The sequence below is a fragment of the Solea senegalensis genome, linkage group LG9, assembly GCF_019176455.1.
Source record: "Solea senegalensis isolate Sse05_10M linkage group LG9, IFAPA_SoseM_1, whole genome shotgun sequence".
NCBI lineage: Eukaryota > Metazoa > Chordata > Actinopteri > Pleuronectiformes > Soleidae > Solea > Solea senegalensis.
In genome coordinates, this window is record NC_058029.1 from 22,248,133 (window position 1) to 22,272,711 (window position 24,579).

The 24,579-nt window shown below is 38.9% G+C and overlaps 1 protein-coding gene across 2 annotated transcripts in view; it reads left to right on the top strand.

Moving 5' to 3' along the window:
• Positions 1-24,579, top strand: part of LOC122774806 (mannosyl-oligosaccharide 1,2-alpha-mannosidase IA) — a 170,960-nt gene that overhangs the window by 111,774 nt on the left and 34,607 nt on the right. For both annotated transcript variants that reach the window (XM_044034334.1, XM_044034335.1), the window contains exon 4: positions 6,893-6,973. In XM_044034334.1, the coding sequence (XP_043890269.1) occupies positions 6,893-6,973 (81 nt within the window). The remainder of the gene's footprint in view (positions 1-6,892; positions 6,974-24,579) is intronic.

Genomic DNA, 24,579 nt, shown 5'->3' on the forward strand with positions numbered 1-24,579 from the left:
GTAAAAAGTAAAATGTCCTATCACACTCTTTTTACAAAATGTAAATACATATTAAACTGTGTGGATTTTTTTTTTTATTGACATGAAGTTAAGAGCTTCTTTTTCATTAACATGCTGCTCAGCATGCGTCTGAGGTTTAGTGGTCATTAATCATAGCTTAGGCGTAGTTCAAGCATACTATAGAATAATAAAAGAAAAGCAGCCTCAGCTTTCTGTCGTGAAGGTGCTGGGTGGAGAGCAGCCTGAACCAGACTCGGCAAACTACAGACAGATTAGAATATTGTTCCCTTTCACAATTTCTCCATGTTAATCAACATTCATTTTACAAAAATGTTACCGCATTTTAATTGATTCATTGTCGCTTTCTACATGAGGTACACTTTGGACAGGTCGCCAGTTCACTGCAGGGCCAACATACAGAGACAAACAACTATTCACTCCAATCAACCTCTGCATGTTTTTGGATTGTGGTAGGAAACTGGAGAACACGGAGAACCCACCCCCCCACATACACACACACCTAAACATGTAAACTCCATGCAGAAAGCCCCGGGTCTTTTTCCCGCAAGGCAACAGTGCTACCCACTACTCCGCCGAATGGCCCTGTTAATTAACAATGCTAAGTTAAATCACGGCCAGTTTAGTGTGATTCAGTAGCTCTGGTTAGAGAAGCAAGCTGCTTAATTTTTTTTATCCGTGGCTCATTTGGTCATTTTCTTCCGTCACATCAGTCAATTTGGCTTTGAAATGTTGGAGCTAATAAAAGCCGCGATGGCAGTGATGCTCAGAGTCATGTGCCCGGTGACAATGATGCCTTTTTATTCACAGTAAATCATTATATTAGCATCAGAGCAGGACATCCCACTGGGCATCAGTCTTGTCAGCTTCTTGGCATAGAGCTGCACAGCAGCCATTGCCAGTCAGGCTGGTGTCCCAGGCAATTCTGAGTCCGATGGCAGTCTTTGCCGTGACTGTTGAATCTTCATCAACAGAGACACTACCACCCAACAATCAGCAGCAATGCATGGTGCTGGTGAAGCAGAACACATACATGTTAAATTAGCATTGTATGCGGTGCGTCACTACACTCATTAATCAGTTTTCTGTTCTGCTGTAGCTTCTTCTGCAAAACAATTATGTACAGTACAATTAGACGTTATGTAGAGCAATTAAAATGCTAATTTTTCCTCTTGTATTCTTGGTGTTACTATGGTTGACAAATGACTTGTATAAATATATACATTACTTGTTGATGGATTATCACTCTGAAACAGACCATAAACAACACATGGATGTATTAGTAGTTTAGCTTTGAATTTATGCTAAAATTACATTAAAAATGTTACTGTTGTTGGACTTACTTCCCACAACAGCTTAAGTGTATCAAGCCTTGTTTACACACACAAGGCACTGGCACAGACTTCCAAAGAAGTGCATTCCCTACGAGCAGCCACAGAGGCATTTATGTACAGCATGTTATTGTGTGTCAGGCTATGCAGCCTACAAATAAACTTTGTAGATAGGCAGCAACAAAACAAATATATAATATAATAATAATAACATATTACTAGAATAACATCTGTAAAGGAGTAAAAGAGATAGATTTGGGAAATCTTGGTGTCTCAAACAGTATTTGATTCAGCGTACATTTGACTTTTCTCTGTGGGACTTTGTTAATTGCGCCATCAAAGCTCCTCAACAAAAATATAGCACCATATAAATGTGTCTGTGGTCTTGCAGAGGTGCAAAAGCTAAATCTTCCAGGCCAGTCTTCTGTTAGATGTGTTTATTGTTTATGGTGGTTAAAACTATTGGAGCTCTCATGTCCAACATGCTGGCTGCAATGACATCATTTCTATTGCATGCACTGTTGCCTCAAACATTGTTATGGTTTTTCACCCAAAGCCGATACTTGAGTATTTAAAGTGGATCTTAACTTGTTTTGCTTGTGCTTCATGTCCAACTTTTTTTTTACTTTTTCTTTTAGTTTTAAGGCCTGAACTCTGCATTTCAAATGTGTTACTGTTCAGTGACCAGACAGCAGGCTGAGTAATGAAAGGGAATGTAGAAATTGGAGGCAGAGTTTTATCTTAGTGGCAGTGGTGGTGACAGCCTCATGTTGTCTACTTATTAGGTTCACTGCTTGATCACTTTGCAGATAAAAACAAAAAAAGGAGGGATGTTGTTAAATAAACTGATTCATTTGTCTTGCATGCAGGATAACAGTTATTTTTGATGCATACATGTTTGTTTTTTGAATGGAGACGCAGCACAGAAAATTAAATTGGTGGATTACATTGACAATTACTTTTGGGGGGATGAAAGTGGTTTGAGAGATCCCTCGTTTCCTTTAATTTATCTGCAAGTACATTGTTGACAGAACCAAATGTATGAAAACTGCATAAAATAGAATTTAGGTGAGTTATACTCATCTTCATACTCAAGGTAAGGATTAATGTTCAAACAATTAAACCATGGGACTGCACTGCATGATATGATGGCAGTTTTCATAATTATTTCTGATTTACTTCACATTGATTTTTTTAAATAGGTGTTACATGATATTACGTGCAGCCACATCAGTCAGATAAATAATCTTTATAATAGAGCTCAGATAACTTATGCAATGTTGTTATTTTTGGCTTAATTACCTCCACTCACTCGCCCACTCTCTTATCTCGCAAGGCTGACAATTGTTAAAAAAAAAAAGCATAATATTTCTTTTATTTCTTGGGCTCCAGCAAAGTAAAATTCCATCCACATCCATCCATGACTGTTTGAATTGTGTGGCTCACGGACAGACAAAGTGAGAGGCCTTGATGGAGGTTTCTCATGTTACAAAATAAACTTGGATTATGACTGTACATGCAGCAACATACTGCTGATTTGATCCAATTATGGTCCAAGTGTTTTTTTTACCAGTTTTACAATGAAGATGTCTCAAATCTGCTGTGCTGTTATTCATCTTCACCTTCTGTAACTAAAGCCAATGCAGTGATTGTGAGACATCAATGTTGACACAATTCTTTGTAATAGTAATTAAACAGATTTAAACAGGTTTGTGTGTGTAAGCTGCATTTCAGAGCCTCAGGGTTTGGCTTTTTTGTTGCTATGATAGAGGTGTAAATCAGAACAGCTGGTCCGGTTTACAATGATGAAATAAATTGTTTGATGTTTCTGAGGAATATATTATTCAAAAACTGAATTCAACAAAGTCCTTTAATTTGAAATGGTGCCTGCGGGATTGTTCTGTATCTAACTTCAGTTTGTTGAATCAGTATGAATAGAAGTTTTACACAAAGCCATATAAGTGATTTATTAAGCCTGTATTTGGAAGTAAAAGTCTAATTTGCAAAACTCCTCCTTCACTGTACCTTCCTCTGTCTTTGTTGAATGCCACCATCACTGGTGATAAATAGACACCCCACTCCTAATCACAGCCATGGCAGTCCCATTACTGTGAATGGGCTACTCGTTTCAGGGTTGGCAAGACAGCTCAGCTCCGTTGCCCTGCCAGAGGCGACGGTGCTTTGTCTCATGAAATGTCACCAGTGTGCTGACTTTAGGAATGGAGCTCGCATCTTTTTTTCAACACCTTACTCTTACCACCTAATCCATAGTTATGTAATGCACGACAAAGACGGGGGAATTGTTACCTTCGACAAGTAGCAGAGGTTTTTGGCTGCATGTGTCTGTCGGTCTGAGCAGCAGAGCTCAACATTTAAAGGACATTATTGGATATTGAGAAGGTTGCTTATGGCTCAAGAAAGAAATGAGGTTTTGATGGTGATCTGGTTATGGTACTGTGTTGACTCTGTGAACCTGATCAGCCTTGGGTGAGGTTTGTTCTCTGAGTTCTTTGTTTGAAAGTGTTATAAACACGTTACACAAGAAGTCAAGCTGCTTTCATGTTAATGTGTGATAATATGTGAAGATACAGCAAATATATAGCTGATATAAGTCTTTTGCTGAGATACACTAGCTTCATATTTATTCAGTGATATCAGTGTTTATATTTGCAAAACGTGTTCCTGTAAAGGACACACTTGATTAAAAATGTTTCTGTTGCCAAGCTGCTGAGAGGTGAAGTAATATTTTAAGGAGACATTTTGCTTGCTCCTCTGAGACGTAGCTCAAGAGACAAACACATTTTAAAGATCATTGACGTACATTAAGCGTTATTATACAAAATGCGAGTATAGAAATCTATAAAAACAGAGATCTATATGATACAACTGAACAGATGCCAGTGACTCTTTATTTCCGTGCTGTTCTTCAGTGTGGAGCTAATTGCTCTCTCTGGTACCCAATTATAGTTTCCTTATCATCCGCACTTGAGATAGCAATTTTCTTCTCAATGGGTCTCCGTCAATGAGTATTGGGATCCTTCAACCTTCATCTAGCGTAAGAGGCAGTAATTATGGTGACATATTGAAACGCATGTAGCATTACTTTTTATTTCGCTTTGGAAAAGAATTAGACCAAGTGCATGTTGCGAGTGCAAACAAAAACAGCAATAGCACAATCCCTTTAGGTTCTATGGATTTTAGTTTTCCTGTGCAAACTTCCAGGTGTTGTGTGCTTATTTATTTTTTTTCTTCCTTAAGACACTATTGGTTTCTGCAGCTGTAGCGAAAAAAAAATACAGTATAAACTACTGGATGTTTTTCATTTTTTTTGGTTATTGTTTTTGTTAGTATTGCTTTACAGATGGAAGCAATTGTAACAAATGGATGACAACTCAACACAGATGTAAAAAGTTGTCTTTTTACATGTTAAAATGCAAACTGCATGCTCTGGCTGGTTTGTCTATTCAGAAACGTGGCAGCGCAGAAGGCAGCCTAAAGTACATACGTAAACAAAGCTTATTTGAAGGTAACAGAAACCAAAACATTTTATTTGAAAGGGATTATACATTTGTTTGCACAAATGTATTGGTAGTTTATTCAGTTTCTGCCAATAAAACCTCCTAAATATAACACACTAAGCATGCCACTCACATGGGAAATGTCATTGGTCTAACACCAGAGTGAAGCTGTAAGTGAAGTTTAAATTCAAATCTAGGCCAACTTATAAAATGATTACTAGAAATTTGACATAAGAAATTGTGAGTCGAAGCACGTTTCCATTTACAGATGACACTTAGGTAAATGGTTGGCACTTCTGTAGGAATTACCCAGTAATCCCACATTACATAAGCATCACGTTACATTTGAAAAGCATACTGCAGCACAGTTTGAGTAGAAGGACATTTGAGCCTGAGTGAACTTTATCTGCATCAATCGCCATTGAGTTGTTAGATACACTGACAAAAACAAAACAAAACAAAACACTGGGGAACAATGATTTTTTGAGGCTTGCCTGGATTTCTTTGGAGAGGGTATCTTCATTACAGCAGGCTTACAAAGAGACAGAAGGGTGGGGGAGCGTGGGAGCCTGCTTGTCAGAGAGACTACTTTATAAGAAGAAGTGAAGATCAGTCTTATTCCCACAGTGGTTAATGTGTCCATCAACCAACAGACAACCTGCTCCTGAATGCCTCTGAGAAATAAAGTGCAATCCTCGGGTGTTATACCCCAAGCCACATAAAGTAGAATATTCACTGAGGTAAAGAGTTAGGACTTTCTTTAATTATATGAATACATTTTTCTGGCAGCCGTCCCTCTGAACTATACCACACTCGGGGATAGTGATCTGGCAGTGAGGCTAAAGCTAATGCACTAAAATTGACATTAGCAATTAACTGCACCACTTTATTGACTTCCTTGTATTATACTGTCATAATTGTGAGTACATCATCATTTACTCATGAATGAGACTACATTTAATCAATTCATCAGTAGAGTTGTGTAATTCTATCAAAAATATCTCCATGCAACCTTAATTGTGTTGATCATGATGAAAACTGCAAAAACACAAACCCTAGAAATTTAGTACACATCAACAAATGGTAACAAGTCAGAAAGCCTTGACAGGCATATTAACACAATGCAATCATACAGTTTACGACAGTGATTGAATCAAAGTCAAGTCATTACATTGTACGTCAAGTTAATAGCTTTGTATGGCATTGAGTACCCATCTCTAACATTAGTTTTTACAACACAGTGGATATGCAATAGAACAAAATTAAGCTTCTGGTACATGAAGATTAAAATCAATCAGATGTATCAGTTGTGACAGAACTAGCTATCAGGTCTGAAACATGGTGGATTGCCATATGCCATGGAATGCACACAGCTGTTTTTACTGCCACTATCGCCCAAGGCTTGGTTCCTCTGAGTCATCACGAGCATCTTAAATCTTTTCAAAAAAATAAAAATAAATTACATTATTGTTACTTCGTATGGTGAAACTTAACTCAGATATATCATTCAATATGTTTAGCCCCAGACAGAAAAAAATAACAGCTTTTATTTTAAACAACTTAATGCAACAATGTTGATCTATATGATTGACAGCTATGATCAGAAATATATTGGTAATGACATTATTTATATAGCTATATAGCTATTCTTAGTGTACATGTATTTTTTGTTGTATACTGCAAAGAAGATTCTTGGGTTTATACTGTATATCCTACACTTTACAAAGCCTACAAAGACAGTCCTGAATGATGTATAAATATATGACATCATCTGATACAAGAAGTAAATCTATTAAAAAGCCAGCAAATTGGCTGTGATCAGTTTTGTTCACGGGCCTGTCTTTTGTTGGCATCTCACAGCTGAATGTGTATTATTTATCTACGCATCTGGGTCGGAGTATATCCAGGACAATTAGTCTACCAGCTATCCCAGCTGTTATAAAATATAATGACTATGTTGTTTTTAATTGATCCATAAATGGCACTGCTTACCTGAGACTTTCTCTCTCTTTCTCGGCTCAACAGAACGGCGAGGCTTCGCTCTTTGAGGTGAACATCCGTTATGTTGGTGGGTTGCTGTCGGCATACTACCTGACAGGAGAAGAGGTAAGAATAATAGATACCTGCTATCTTCCTCCTTTGCTGAGATCTGCTGCTTCTGGTCAACCTGGCCTACAGTTTAGTGATGAAAATGGAATGTCCCTATTTTTCTGTATATGCATTTGTGTGTGTGTATTTTTCTAGTTAATTGAGAAAATTGTAATAATATGTTATTTGGAATTGATCCTTTTCAAGTCAAGCTATAGTTTAAAAGAGAGTCTGATGGACTGAATAGCAACTCTGTTACAAGACCACGATGACCTCATGTATTTTCTGTTCAGTAAAAAACAAACTGAAAATGCTTTTTAAGCAGTCAGCCCCAAGGTTACTTTTCTTTGTGATTCTGTCTCAGCATTGCTTTGCTGCATAAAGGCAAAAGAAGCATGCTGACAATTGACATTGACATGGTTGAATTCATGAGGCAAAGTGGATGAGAATTACTTTGCCCTACTTGAAAAACTTGCGACAGTTGTGTCCTTGAAGTCACAGTTTTGTAAAGGCCAGTGGTTAAGATGGGTGGCATCACGGTGTGAAGCATCGCCTCGCCAACATGTATAAAGACTCTCTCCTGGCTGAGTAAATGCAGGTTTAAAACGTGTCTGTGACAACCACACAGCATTTCATTTCATTATCAGTCTATTGTGAAGTCACTGGAGGTCAGCGTGTCACCATAATGAGTGTCTGCCTGTAGCAGCCTCCTGGACCATGTACACACTAACACTCAGTAGTTGTCCTGTTTTGAAAGCCACTCGGTTGAGGAGGCTGATATCTGTGCCGGAGCAGAATTGATGGAGACAGGATCCAGTGACATATGAATGCTCAAGTCGCTTTAATGGACATTGATTTGCAGGCCCAGCGAGTTGAGGCAAGAGCGGCCTTAAAAAGAGCTGCTGAATAAGTGAAATATGAATACATTACTGAAGCACAACAGAGACCTGAATCTACGATTTCATTCATACATGTGAATCACATGTTAATCAGTGGTACATGACATTATCTATTTCGAGCATTTAGACATGAGCATGCAAAGAAAGTGCGACTTCGCTATGTCACGCTAGGACATTAGAACAAACCGAAGTAAATTTGGAGAAAAAAAATGTCTTTTGTGACCTCAGATTGTGTGATTAGTGCCAACATCCATCTCTGTCAGCCAACTACAGACCCTTTCCATGTGTTGTTTTCCTTGCATTTGGACTTTATTACTGTTTGTGGTACACATTATTCTCCTGAGATGGAGAACACTATCTCAGTTTCCTGACAGACGTATTGGAGCCCTTTACACTGGCGCAGTTATCCATCACATGACTCACTCGCATGGTCTTTGTGAAGGGTCTCTCTGAGTGAGATTTATAGCTACCTTTATCACCCCACCCCCAAACCACATAAGGGGTTTGTTGCTCTGAGTCTGCTGTTTCATCTGATTGATAAAGGTGACGGTGTGAATGTGCTTTGCTGCTGCACCTGAGATGCAGTGTGGAAGACTATTACAAGACTGTGGAACCAGATTGACCAGAGGATACTGGGCAGCTGGTGCTGCTGTAAATGTTGCTGTGGAGCAGTTAATGATTATGGCTCCTTGAGGAATGCAGTTTGCGGGAAAAGTGCTTGACCAGAACTTGACCACCTGCCCATTAATATCCTGTTATTTGGATCATGTTTATGCACCATTAATGTGTGCATTTGGTGAAGGGTTAATCCTTAAGGAAGCAGTGCCTGGGTCATCAGATGGGTGTGGTTGTTACACTTCCTGCTTTTTCTGCTCTTAGATCGTTCACCATCACACACAACTTGATGGCACTGACAGCGCTGCTGTCCTTTGAAATTAAGGCCAAGTTGAACGGACGTTTTCTTTTGTGATTTTATGAAACAGTTAATTGAGTATAAAAATTGAGTCATACTAGAAGGCAGCACAACAAAATGTATGCATGCATCGTAACAGTTGTCCAAGAAACCTAATGACTACTTTGAGGGAGTAGTTGCAAACTGGCTGCTAATTAATACATATTTATACAAGTTGAACAAAATACCTACTGTATCTCTGCTACTTATACTGCCGTTTTGTAATTGGCACACAATTCAGTTCTAGAGTTATTACTGAATGGGAAAAAGCTTTTTACGAACAAACTCCAAAGTATGTTTATGATGTAAGTTCACAAATCATTTCGATGTATTTGTACCATCTGACCATCAAACAGCTTTGTTCACTAACATTTATGAGACAATTATGAGAGCATTAAATGCCATATATGGTGCCACACACCTTACATTCTATGTCATCCTCTTCCATTTTTAACTCACAGTATTTGTTTTTAATTTATTTTCCATTGCATCACTAATTTAAATGCCCTCCATCGAATTCCTTAAGGTTCATATGCATCTTTCAACAGTCACTCATACATACATGTCCCCCAGTGTTCTCATCGTGGTAACATCTCTTCTCCTTGGATCAATTCATATGTGGTTCTGTTTGATTCACTACATACACATGGATTTACATGTGTCTGTTCAGGTACTTGTGCATATTCTATGCATCCATATACTGCAGGTACATTCAGTGTAGGTGTGTGTATGTCAACCTCTGCATGGCTACCTGTGTTTCATTTGTTTGTGTCCATTTGTATGCATAAAAATGTGGTGTTGAGAACGTATTGTCTCCCATCGCAGGAACAGTGAAGGGTAAGAAAAGGGGAAGTGAACGAATTCAATCAGCCTTGTGTGAAAATTGCCTGTAGGCTGAACTAAAGCAGCAGCAGACAGAGAGAGGCAGGCAGCAGCTGGCAGAGGAGAAGAAAGATGTGTTTGTATGCTCATCAGCAAAAGGAAAGAGAAGATGAAGGGAGAATGGGATCAGGAGAGGTGAGGAAGAGAGAAGAAGTGTTTTTTTATGCTGATCAGCAAATGTGAGAGTGCATGAGAAGGTGAGAAGCGGTGCGGGAGAGGTGTAAGGGGGTGACTTAAGAGAGAATGAGAAAGTATGAAAGAAAGAAACTGTATATCTAGTACCAGACAAGTTCCATCCTCTGGTATCAACTCCTCACACATACAGAGTATGTATTAATGTAGGAAATTTGCAGTACATCAAAGAAAAATGCCATTGAAATGAATTTGCATGACGGTAAAGTAGATGGTTAACATTTTGCAGTGCCTGATTCAAAAATGGCCAGCTAGGCATACTCTATTGGCCCTTGTGCACTAGCACCACTCGCCTTGCCTCAGCATGGTTATTTTGCTTTTCCATTAGCGATAGTACCTGGTACTTGTTTTAGTTTCACAATGAAGTGAAGTGAGTCAAGTTTCATGCAGCCGTGCTGTGATGACTCCGCCCATGTTGAGGAGGTACCATAATATAGTAAAACGTTACAATATTACAGTAGTATTATTTTCCATTACAATATTATTGTATTGAAATTGCATTTCAAAGAGACAAAAAAGCATGCGGTTAGTCATAAGGCATCTAACTGCCTTTTTCTACCCCTCTCATTACTTAACTGTCCAAAAGTTGTAGGTAATATTAATACAATAAATTGCTTGTTGGAAAATAATTCATGTTTTTGTTTACCGTGGTGGCACAATGAACAATATTATTCTGAGGATTTTGTGAAAAACCTAAATAGGAATTGGTTGTATTCGACCGCAAAGCTCATTGGCATGGCTTTCATTGTGTGTTTGTCCAATATGTAGAAAATACAACAATGTATTTGCACCATCATTGGCTTTGGATATACGTATGTAACCATTCTTCAGATCCATTCTACTTGCACTGTATAAGAAATGTTGCATTTTCATTTTGGCCCCAATGTAAACAAATGAGTGTTCACAGCGCGTGAGGCGCGCATCATCTATTTTTGAGCTCATGCTACTCGTTCAGTTTTCAAGCGTGATATTATATTAGACACATAAGTGTTAGTGTCTACGCTAAAGGCGTAGAGGCTTGAGAGTGAAGAGAACCAACAATCACACTTGTTTAACAGAGGAAAACATGATTATGTTTATAAGCAACTGTCGTCATAAATAAAGCTATTTCAGTACACAGTCTGTATAATTCAGCACAAATGTAGTTATGTTTATGAACTACCACTAAAAACAAGCAGAGAATGTCAGAAAAAAACACACTGCTTTTTAACAGGTAGTCGATCAGTCCGTCTTGAATTTAAAACAAGCTACACTAACACACACACAGGCACCAGTGAAAAATATGGAAACATGCCGTCATAATCATACTGGTATTGTGAGAAGACAGGCGAGCATAACGCAGAAGAAACGTAATGCACACGCAACACATCTCATGTGAATCAGGAACTTAGTTATTCAGATAACAACTTAAGTAAAATGGCTGGCTGTGACTCAGTAGGTTGTCCAGGAGGATTTGAGGCTCATCCACAGCTCTCACTCTCAACATGTTGAAGTGGGCAGCCTTGAGCAACACACTTAACCTCAAATAGTTCCAGATGGTCAGGCTAGTGTCTAGCTCACTGCCAATATTGTGATACTGTGTGTGAAGGAAGCGAACATGTAAATAGGTTTAGTGTAATCATTTGAAGAAAAGGTAATACTAAAAATCCTCCTGGAAATTATATGAGAGTGAGAGTGTGTCATTTTGTATCACCTGAACAACGTTTTCATTTTCTAATTTGATTTTTTTATCATAACAAATGAAAGAGACATGACATTTTCCAGGGGAAGGGTCCCCAAATACCTTGTGTTATTGGTCCACGTGTGATGGATAGTTTGTGCCCATGGAAGATGCTCAGAAGCAGAGAAGAAGATAGACTGGTGTGGAGGACAATGGACCGACTAGAGGCAAATACACAAATAGGGAAAGAAAAAAAAAGGCAATGGAAGGAGAGGAAAGAAAAATTGAAAGCCAGAATGGGAGGCTGGGAAAAAAGATAGCAAAAAAAGAATGAAGGAGGAGTATAAGAGGCAGAGAGAGGGGGTCTTATCTTTGTGCCCTATCGGGTAAGGATTATGAGTCAGACAGTACAGTCATTGGTAACAGTCACATTGTGAACTTCATTTTACTTAGCAAAATCCTGTCAGTCCAACAAGTAAAGGTCAACGCTCTTGTTCTAGAAATAAACTGCACGAGTGGAACACAGCAACTGATTTCACAGAATGTTCTTTTGAGAATAAAAATGCAACTGTTCTACTTTTTAGAAGTAAATACTCACTTTACTCATTTTGTGACTTGATATTTCTATGCAGAATCACATTCATGCTTAGTTGGTCTTCAATCCCCCTTTTTTTACACGTCTCTGGGACAAGAATGAACCGTTACTCATAGTTAGGAGAAAATGCAGTTTCGACCACTTTACTCCAAAACAGCTGAAGATGAAGACACTGACACCCTGCTTCTCTTCTAAAGTTCAGAAACTATGATTTGTCTATGGGCTGTATGTGTCTGTTGCTAAAATCTGGTTGCAATACACAAAATTGGTACTTTTAGATGTTTCTTTGTGAGGGAATGTGGTTTCTGAGCTTTGATAATGTTTTCACGAGTCCATGTTTCCCTCTAATTTGGGTGTCCCACTTCTCTATCCAAATATGGTTTTATTTTGACAGAGGAAGGCTCACTCAATATAAATATCACAAGCACAACTTTGCACAAGAATTGTAAACTTTATTCAGAGATGACTTATTTTTCTCATCTTAGATGTTTTTCTATTTGGATGTTTTCCCTCTGTCACAACACCATTAAGTCACTGCATTAAATGCAGAGATAACTCAGTTCCATGTTAGTTTGCAGTGAGTGCTGCAAGCTTTAACAGAGGAACAATGTTTGCTCTATGACTCAGTCATTTTGACCTTTACCTGCCTGCTTGACAAAAATCCTGCAGAGCAAATTGATATTCATAACACACCTAATACCAATCAATATGTCTTAAAGCTCAATTACAGTCTGATACTCAAGAAGAATATGGAAATTATCTTTCACTCTCCCATTCTTGCTGGGCCTCCAGAACATTTCAGCTCCCCCGATTAGATTCAGTGATAATTAGGGTTGTCACGGTAGTTGGCATTACTGAGTTACAAGATGTTCAGGCACACATCGATTAATAAACTTTCCCACCAGGCCCGTCTCTGTTTCTTTTTTCATTTTTTAAATAGACATAGTTCTCATTTTCCTTATTCTCTTATTAATTTGCTAAACACACGCAATTATTACATAGAATTATGAAAGTGAAAGTGTCACAGAGCTGAGGAGCAAAGAGTTATCACAAAGAGAGGAGAGATTACCAAGAGGGGGGAGCATTTGGTGTCAGTGTGAATGTATTAAGCATATTTTTGGCTCACTTTTATTTCAGATTCAACCTAAAGGCCAAAAAAAAAAAAAAAGAACCTGATGACACTGACAAGGCAATCTGTGAGCATGGTATGATAAAGGTTAATGTTATTCTGCTAATCTGCAAACTCACCTCACGATAAGAGTGAGGCTCTAAATATAATGTTCTGGATCAAATTAAGCAGTTTGCAGGTGCAAGTCTTTTCTTGTAAACTATCCAGTGTGCTGACTACTCAGTCACACCAGTGATGGCACATGTTTATAACCAGATGTGTGTCAGCTGAGAAGTGTAAAAATAATGTGAAACTGCAGCAGGTCAGAGGACGTAAGCTGAGGAAACTGTCTTCAATACTTCCTGATGACAGATTGCAATTCATGCCTGTTGAGTAATGTGACCATGTGCATTCCCACCCGAGCCAACACCAAATGTGTTTTTGTGATCAAGTAGTAAGACACATTCAGGACAGACTGGATAACCCTTTCAGAAACTGTACTTCAGAAGCATTGTCCACCTCTGATCACTCAGGGCAGATGTTCATGCCAGGTCTAAACAGAGTCGTTTTGTTGTCTGTGATGGAAAATGTAATGAATGTCTGGATTATCAGCAAGGTTTTCTACTGTCAGAAAAAGTGCTGAACCTTTCAGACCAAAATACCAGCGATACCAATGTTATTGGAAAAACAAAGTTCATTGTACTTCATTGTATGGAGTGTCATACTCTTATGTCCTGATGGACTGACTATAGAAAAACTGGCATCTGTGTTTGGTTGTGTATAATACACACTCATGTTCACTGAACTGTTTTGTACATTAAACACTTCACCACCAGAACAACATCAAACATAAGCTAATTTAATTAATGGCACTCAAATGGTGATTCTGCACCTCCCACTCTGGGACATCAGAGTGCTGTGAGACAAAGCATGAGCTTTTAGAGGAACAAAAAAACAGGTGATTTCGTTAGTCGTGACTGTTGCCTGGCCGTGGCAATCCAGCTGGTAATTTCTTTCCTTACTTGACCTCATTTCCAACTGCGCTGTATTTGCACTATTTGCCCCTGGCCACAATATTACCCAAATGTCAGCTGTCATGCAATATGCACCTGCACCAAGCAGCACTGAATTACCTCTAAATTGTGTGGCACTGAAATGTGTGATGTGAATTAATGTTTGAAGACACACCTCAGTACAGTTACATCTGGTTTTATCAGCATGATAGAACAGTTTTTCCCCCACTGGCTCTTGTTGGTTTGTCTCTTCCCTACTTGCTTCTGGAAATCACATTCAGCTTTTGCGTTGTTCATCAGGTACAGAAACAGACCATTTACCTGATACAATCCAAATAGTCTACCCTCTTTTTGAAGAGGATTTGTTACACTCTCAATGGCTGGATTGGATTTGGAGTATGGTGATTTGGAAAGTATGGACAATCACAAGTCACATAGGTAGCACCACTCAGGGGGTCCAAGAGGGGTAACACTAGCAACATCACCAAACACTTGGAGCGCGCTCATAGTAGCTAAAGGGAGTGCAGTAAAGACTGCAGTGGGAGTCATGGTAAGTTTGTTGTAAGTTTGTTAAGTTCTCTGAACGAGTGTTCTCAACCACAGGAGACACAGTCTGTCCAGAGAGGTCTAGGCTGCTGCCAGAGAAAGTAAATATGTTGCTTTTCCTTAACAAAAACTATTAGGTGCCTCCTCTACACTGTTCTGTTTGATGTATGGGTCTGTCTGTACTTACACTCTGTTGGGTTGAACATGAATGGGGCTTTTGCCATCTCCCCAGTAAAAGCATTTGTAATTGCATAGCTTCTATTGTGTTTAAGTTTTTTTATTACCTTGTGGTAATAAAAAAAAAAGGTTGAATCTTTTAACATCTTGTAATGTCTTTATTTTTAACTCAAAATGACATGTTATAGTATCGATAAGAGTATCAATAAGTTTCGGTACCGATAAGGGGTATTGATAAAATCTTAACATATGCATGTACCAGAGTACAGCCTCCTACTCCACAGACATCAGTGGCGCTGTCCCTAAATACACCACTCCACTTTAAAAGACTCCTGTTAAATATAGAGGTTTCCCTGGTAGTTGTTGGAGATTAACCCACGTTGTTAGAGTTGTTAAGAAGTTTAAAGTGTTTAAGTTTGGGAGATCTCTTCCTCTGACGGGACTCTGGCCCGTCAGAGGCCGGCAGTCTGACCAATCATCGCATAGTACCTACTTAAGCACGCTTGGAACCTCGCCGGAGCAGGTACTAAAAATAGTACCTGGTACAAGGTACTAGGCTAGTGGAAACGCTACTTAAACCGTGCTGTGGCCAGGCGAATAGAGCCTGTGGAAATGTGCCGTAATAGTCTATACCACTGTCATAACAATAAAAATATTTGAAACAGAAAACAAACAGTTTTAAAGTGACATACTTAAACAAAAATATTTGTGGGTAGTAAATTTATATTCTGCCAATAAACTTACTTCAGTGTTACACACTGGACCTTAAGTATTTGGGTCAATCTGCTTCTTTAATTTCTGTCCCATCTGCAGCAGCTAGAAATATAGAAATCATATCTGCCTTTGTGCTTTTACTGAGCATGATTGTGGAAAAGGTTAGGCTGTAGTGGAGAAAAAAAAATCATGCCTGCTGGTTTTCTTTCTTTATTATTTTAACAGTATAATCATTTACTATATATAGAAGAAGCAAGTGAATCAACCCAAGACTCAGTGGTACACTGAGCAGACTGTGCATGTAAAGGATCACTTTTCAGCCATACTTTAGGCAGAGGCAGAAATATACTCTCCTACTCGCTGAAGGAAGCTGAAGGGAGCTGAAGGGTACAGGGCTTTTTCTGACACACCATCCCTTGTCACAATTGCTGCCTCTTACAAAAGCTGTGTTGAGAGGGTAAAAAGGATAGAGAAATACATTTGGGTTGAATTGAGAGATGTATTGTATTCCACTGCAAGAGGAATTGTATGAGGTTATTTATTGTGTAGATGATGCAATGTGCACCTGTTGATTATGTAGAAGCAGATTTGTGCTTCTTCAGTTTTAAGAGAATACATGAGATATGGGATCAAATTAATAAAAGTGTGTTATATCTGTCTTTTGATTTTAATGTTGGGTTGTGGTCAAAAATATAGAATGGCTATGGCTATTTAGTGCAGTACTTCAAAACCAATGACACATATGCTTATGCTTTAATTTGAATTAGCCAATGTCAGAATGCTAAAGCTCTAAATTAAGATGTGATCTTACATTTTTATTGTAATTTTTGCAATTTTTGAGCAACCTGGAACAAGAAATTCATTCAGGATTAATCTTAAAATTAATCTCAATCTTAAAAAGTCCATCACTAAGCATGTAATCATGCTGATATTGGCATTTAGATAATAGCTATTATATATATACAGTATATACACACACTTTATATCTCAGCACAGGAAGTGAAATGATCACGATAGTGTTTTTTTTTAAAGAAAGGTACTGGTGTTCTTGTGCCATGTGTTAACAGACAGTGTGTGTTCTGCAGCATGTGTGTGACCACTAGACTTAACTGTACATTTTATCTGTATGTTGCTAAAAGGCTGAAATGTGGACTTGAAAGAAATTTCATTTCCATGGATGAAAGGGAATCATCATAATCTCACAATAACCGTCCCATGCTCTGTAGTCCCCACTGCAAGCTTAGCTGTGAAAGGAAAGCTTCTTGTCCAAAATAACCCCATTTTGCTCTGTGGACAAACACCTAATCCCATTTGTGCAGAGTAAAAAATAAAACTGTGCTCAGCTCCACTCCAACATCTTACAGTTATTTCTGGAGTCAAGAGGCACGGAGAAAGAACAATATCTAATAACCAACAGCTCACAAATCGTGCATTTATAGCTTGTTCAAATATTACATGCATCACAGCATGCAACTTATTCTATATTTGTTTATATGTTGGCCAATAATACCTCACTGCCAAAATAAATGAGTCACTCAATATGCTAGCAGCATATTTGCCAGGACAACAGCCAAGATATATGTTACAGAGCAACGGTTCCATCAATTTACTGTTGTAAACAATGAGGACCCTCATCCCCCACAAAAATCAAAGAGTCCTAGAAGGATATGTTTGTGCCTCAGATATGATCCAGGTGACGACATGAAGCAGTGATGTTGCTAGGTTTTCAATGGGTCCCAGGAATATTTTATGAGTCCCACGGAAAAATTATCCAATTTTCGATGACCTTTTGATTAGTCAATTTGGCTGACCACACACAATTAATATGCATCTGTCACATGCTTACTAATCACTTCCCCACTCACTTCTATGTCAGATATTCAACATACAAATAGACAATGAACTCTATAAGAAGAAAAGGCCCATACAGGTGTTTATATTACTCTGATTCACTTTAAATGTATGTCTTAATATACTGTATTTGACATAAGCTAACTGATAATCACAAAGGACATGTTATGTCCCTCCAACAGGCTTTAACAAAACAGAAATAACTGAAAAGTGTCTCTTCCAGACATCTGAGGGGCACATATTCTCTACTGTTCTCTCTCCCTGTCAGTATCCTTATCAGACGTCATGTTTATTAACTGCAGGGGCACACACACACACACACACACACACACACACACACTGCACACACACACACACACACACACACACACACACACACACACACACACACACACACACACACACACACACGGTTTTCAGTGCCGTACTCCCGTGGAAACTAGCTGGGACGCCGGGATGGAAACGAGCGCAATGACTTTTCCCAGCAGGCTAAAGTTGCTAAAGGTAGACCCACAGATTGTAGCCTGTGGTCTGCTGCACTGACGCACGTAAACAAATTAACTTTTTGCAAGTCAGAAAACATTTTTTACCCTTGTTGGACTATGGAGACCTGCTTTTTATGAACACTCCTGATCAGTTGTTAAAGATATTGGATTCTGTATACCACTGTGCTTTGTGTTTTATTACTGGCTGCAGCTATCGTGTACATCATTGTTCCTTATATGCCGTTGCACATCGCCCATATGTCCGTAGATTCGCTCACTGGCTGACTTATTTATAAATCCATTCTTGGACTTCTGCCTACATATTTGTGTTTACACATGTGTAGCAACCTCAGTCGATATGGCCTGCATTCTCAGGACATCATAAAGATGCAGAGTCAAAACTGAACTGGGTAAAAATGCTTTTTTACCCAGCGTTCCCCAGCTACCTGGAACGCTGTGCAGAAGGACTTGAAATTGACACATCTCGTAGCTTTGAGGGAATTTAAGACAATTATAAAAGACAGAGAAATAAGATCAATTGGTTCTTGTGATTGCACTGTGTAATCCTGTAATCCCACTCTTGTTTTCCTGTAGTGTGTGATCGTATTTTACTTGTGTCTTGTGTGTTTGGTGTAACATTCTGCGTTAGTGCTGCCGTCTTGGCCAGGTCACTCTTGAAAGAGGTTTTAAATCTCAATGAGTTTTTTACCTGGTTAAATAAAGGAAAATAAAACTGAAAGCTGCTATTCCCTTCTTGCGTAGTTTGAAGTGACACATCGTAGCAGCGTAGTTTAATGTCCGACCTGCCAACCTCTACGCATTTTGTGTAGGCTCTGTTGCAATGGGGCAGCACAATTACTTTACGTGCACTGTAGTGGAGACTGGGAGGGGGGACAACGGATGGGCTGGATACAGTGCGCATCCCATCGACACAACAGCGGTGAGGTAAAGGCGTCCTTTCTGAATTATTTGCGTCAGAGACTGAAGGCTAAAAACATCACTGATAAAGTTTAACATTTTTTCGCCCACAATCAATCAATAATTGTCTGTCAATCTGTTGATTAAAAACACACACACACACACACACATATTTGTCAGAAAATGCACAACTAAGACCAAACTGATGAAATCCAGTGGCTCATTAGGCTGTTTTTAATTATGTCAGCCTCAGAGCATTCAGGCATTTTCATTCAGACTTTGCATAGCTCACAGCCTCTGGGCTTTATTTTCAGGCTTCAGTGCACCTCTCCATCCATCAGCAATTAAAGGAGAGGAGGAATAAAAAGCCTGTTATTGCTTTTGAGGAAGAGATGAATACATTCCAAAAAAAAACTGCTACTATTTCAAAATACACTTTTGATTAAAAGACATGCAATAAACATATTTTTGTTTTTCCTCTAGCTAAGACTTTTGTAAAAGAGACCTAGTTATTGCCTACAGTGCAGTATGCAACAGTATTTAAATGGTCAAGTAGCTGGTCTTTATTACTGAAAGTATTGATTCTGTCAGCTTTGGCTGCAATCAATGCCTTCCTAGAAAGTGTGTGTGTTGAGGCTGGTGGCTGATTTGTCACTGGAGATCATAGGAGACTTGGTAATGTATTCATATTATGTAGATTTACATTGACAGTGAAACCCATAAAGAAAAACTAAATAAATACCTGTTAGACATGAAGGTGAGAATGAAGAGTAGATGAAAAGCCTCAGCATGAAAATGTGTTCAACACTACATCATTGTTGTGCAGCATATTCAGTTGAGTCTGTCCATGTACAGTATGTACGCTGGTTTCACACTGGATGTGTATGCAGTATGCAGCTCTGTCATTCACACCAGGTGTAGGTGTCTCCCGTCGTGGAGCTTCAGTTATGTTTTACATTAAGTCTGTCATCATAAAACGACTTAAATCCTCTCATACCTTTTTGAAAGAAAAATGTAAGGAATCAGAGGACTGAAACACTAAGAGTGCTTTTACTTTGAAACAGAAACAGGATGTGCTGTGTTTGTGACATGACAAATACAGACACAGAAACAGGATCATTTTCACCATCTTACTGCGAGATGAATGCGGCTTGTGCAAAAAATAGACGAGCGATCTACTCCCAAAAACAGCCACTTGCTTTACTCACGTGCATCTCACACAGCCGGTGTAAACCACCACCTGAGTTACCATGTGTGCTAAATGCAGAGTCGGCAGATTGTGACAAAACAAGATATTTGATTTCTGCAAATAAATGTTTGACGCTTGGAGCTTTAAAGGTCTGACAGTGGTCCTTACTGTACCTATGGTTTCATAGAATCTGAAAGGAAACCAATAAAACTAAACTAAAATGGAGATTTGAATTGGTAACATTTTGTTTGTCAACAAAAGGGCTGACACTACCAAGACATTATTTAGAATTCAGTCAGTGTTGACCATCCCTGCTTTTATTCAGAACAAAACCCCGGGGAATCGGTTTGGATAAGCTAAAGAGATAAATGCATGTGCCACTGTGAGTCTGTTGTGTTTCTTTGTGCCTTTATTGCTGATGTTCAAAACAGTGACTCCCATCTAAATATGAAATCTGCACCACATTGAATATTTTCCAGCAACAGCTGCAGTCACAGAGGAATTTGAATTGGGGGTAGGAATGGTTGCAGAACAAACAAGCCAAAGTAGAAATGTAGACAGATTTTGGGTCAAGAGGAAAACTTATTCTGTAATATTGCCACAGAGGCAACATGACAGCAATATGAAAAATACTCCTGTTTAGTTTAGAAGTAAGTCTGTCTTATTGAATTGTATTTCAGTATAGAAATAACGAACACACACACAACTATAGGTTCTCAATTCCAAATGTAATTGAGTGTGTGTTTATCATGAAGCAGCTGTAGCCATTAATTAAGCACCCAAAACGGCGTAATTGTGGGACAGGTCAGAAGGCCTTCTGGCTGTAATCAATTATCCGTAAATAATGAATGAAATCTCTCTATTCACTGCCTGGGTAAATTCAATTATTTATCATCCTCACTTCATCCCTGGGGGAAGCTTCACGTCTCTGTAACAGCTCAGGTAAATTATTGGCTTAACATCTTCACCAAAGACTGTACTGAAGCTTTAGCTACAATGTACACATTAGCACATACACAGGCACATAAAGACACCCACGTCCACACACACACACATTATCTTGATCCCAGACAGGGGTTGCAGTTGATCTGTTTCTTCACCTTTAGTATAACACAATTAGCTGATGCTTTTCAAGGCTCTTGGTTGTCATGCAGACAAAGACTTGAAAGGACTCTTTTCACAGCTGAGGATTGAGGAGGATGTATGGCCATCAGAGCCATAGTGGCAGTTCTTTGCTCTTCCTCACCCCTTCCTGTCTTCAATGGATCATTACAGCTGCAGTGCATGTCCTGTTGTTTTCTGTGTGGGTAATGGAGCTCAGGGATGCCACTGCTGAGATGTCCTTCAACCATCAATCAAAAGGATGCATCCAAACATTTCCATAGAGATGCAATGATGATAAACTGTCTAGTGTAAAAAAAAGTGTTGCAGCCATGACTGGCAAGTAGATGTTGATTGATAGGTGGACAGCCCCATAACCCCTTTCCCAAGGGAGACAAAAGAAATTCCAACAACAATTGATAATTGATGTATTTATCGTTAAAAAGAGAGAATGTGCATTTACATACTTCTCTATTAATCTACTGACAACCTAATTAGTTGTGAACCTATTAACACAAGGTGGCAGCAGCAGATTGTTTACTGGCCTGCTTGTGTGTTTGCACAAGTATATGAATGCACCTCATGGCCGCTCCTCTCAGCTCAATACGCTATTACTATCACTAACTCTCATGCAATGGAGTTTTCTACTCCAGTCTACTACTACTACTACATCATTTAAAGTCTGTCACATGCAGATGTTTTTAGTATAGAGTAAATGGCCCTCATTAATTGACAGTGCACAAGAGAGGTGAAGAAGGGAGCGCAGCAGGATAGAGTGGGTGGAGACGAGTGTAAGGGCAGGGGCGATGTTTGACAGAAGGATAGCAGCAAAAGTGAAAGAGAACGTCTACAAGGCGGACGTGAGCTATGATCTATGGCTTGGCAGTCATAAACCATAGTCTTAAGTGTACAGTCTCCCAGTCTAGTCAGGTACAATAAGAAATTCTAAGAAACCAAGCAGGACAAAAAACAAGCTGCTGAATATCCTCTGTTGTTGTCTGTGTCGTACTCAATGTCGCTGTTTGTTGTCGCAACGGTACGATGTCACGATATGCATCTCATTGACGTGGCCATCGAGCACAGCCCACACCCCGCCTACCAAGTAAAGGTACAGTTCTCAGTCAAGACATAAGCCTGACCCAGGGCTTTACCGTTCTACATCACACTGTAATTTACCAAACCTAACTGTACCAGGACGCTAACAGCAGCAGATCTGAGCAGATCTGTCACCAGAGAGCAAATGTTGTAGATCAGTGACGAGTTACTTTGTATTATCAGTGTTGGAATTTTTAATGCCACTTTTTCTTTGGTACATGGTGTTCACCTTTGTTGAGTGTAAATAGTGTATTTGTGTTTTATGGTAATAAAATGATAGAGCTGATACATGCAGGAACCAATACATTCTTTATCAAAAGCTTTGTTGAATATTTTCTCAATTAATATTTTTGCTCTTTAAAATGTCTTTAAATGCAGCATATAATACTCGTATACAATTATAGAACTTTTTGTGTTTTATTGCTGATGAGCTTGAAGTTCTTGTGTTGTAGCTCTTTCCAATGCAGCTAACCATGCCGGTGCACTAATACATTTATCTTACTCAACCCTCAGACATCTACAGTATTTAGTAAGACATCATGTGTAAATTGCTTATTTATTATTTATAGAGTCCTCATTTGTCCTTTTCTCGTTCGTCTTTACTGAGTCCCTCTTTATGTGCTTTGCTGCCAACTAACATCCCCAATGGAATCATTAGTTTGATCCTTTACCATGGGAGCCTCCCAGTGTAACCTGCTTTCTAACTAGTCATGGAGGCAAATGAGTGTCATTACTGCCCCAGCTTAATATCTTTTTGGAGTTTTTCCTTCTCTAAGGAAAAAAGCTGCAGTTGTGCATGACATTAATCTCAGGCTGTAGATTGTTTTCTTCAGTCTGCAGTAATGTGCAGGTGAAGATGAATGCTGACTTTACGAAAAGGATTTGTATTCACACTCTGGTAGCTCTGGCATAGTGAACCCATCACTCTGAGAGGGTTAGAAATAGGATTATAGCGCATTCTGACAGTCGGGGTTGAAAAGGAGTTTGATATATTGGTTAATATGCATGGAGGCTTAAGCTCGCAGTTCTGGGCCTGTTCCCAAGTGGAGAGGTGCATAGATCAGGTATTAACTCTGCTGAAAGGCCAAGACTGGTCTTTTCTGAAAAGTAGGACAACTGCCATCTTCTTAGGAAGCAATTTTATCACCAGGTGACAGTAGCCAGGTGGTACATGTCACATTTAGTGGGTACATGTAGAGTACAAATGAAACCTTAATGTGTGAGACCACAGATTAGGTACTGTACAGATAGACTGCCAAAAGATAAATACACACTGAATTAGAGGAAGCAGCAACACACACATACACACACAGCATGGTACAAAAAATGTAGGAAGGAAGGAATTCAACTTCAAGAGCTCTGACTGTATTCCCAAGCTTCACATTCATAACTAGTTTTTCTGGATTTACTAGAGCTGTCACAATCTCGAAATAAATCAGAATTAGAGTCAATCATGTAATATGGGAGTGCAAAAACAGCAGTTTATGATGCCAGTGAGGTGACAGTTGGAGGACCTTGGCCTGTGAGGAGGCTGGCAGCTCAGGGAAAGAAGCAGGTTTTTTTGCGAGAGGTTTTGGTTCTGATGGACCTCAATTTCCTCTGCCCTCTTCATGGACAATAATGGATTGAAATTGTGTCATAATCAAAATCAAAAAGGGAATCGATAATTTATCCCTTCCTTGGTCATGTTCTACAGATATGCCAAGACGGTGCAAAACACACAGATAAGACATGTTTCAGCAGCATCAGGTTTCCTCAAACCTGCTTTGAACCTCTTACCTCTAAACCCAATGTTTGTAATTAAAAATTAAAAATTTTAATTATTTATATTGGTAAAATACAAGTCTCCCTCAACTAGACTAGCCAAAAATGGCACAGCCTTCTGTGTTAAAAGATAAATAAATACAGCAATACCAAAATCTAATAGTGACTTTAAAATGGAAAATTAAAATGAGGATTTGGAATATTGTGACACCCATTGTATTTATCTCTCTGGCTACTTGCCTTTTCTTTCCGTCTATAATTTGTAGTTTCCCAAAATAGAGATTTGGTTATATAATAGTGACCCTTTTCTTTGCAGTTTCTGTTGATGCATATTCATAGATTTTACTATTTTTGTCGCTGAAAAATGTCCAACCAGAACTGGTGATAGAATGAGCTGAAACATCTTTGTCTTGAGTTACAAGTGTTGCAAGTGTTTCTCTTTCAGGCTGCAGAAAAAAAGCTGATATAAGGTGAATTAATAGA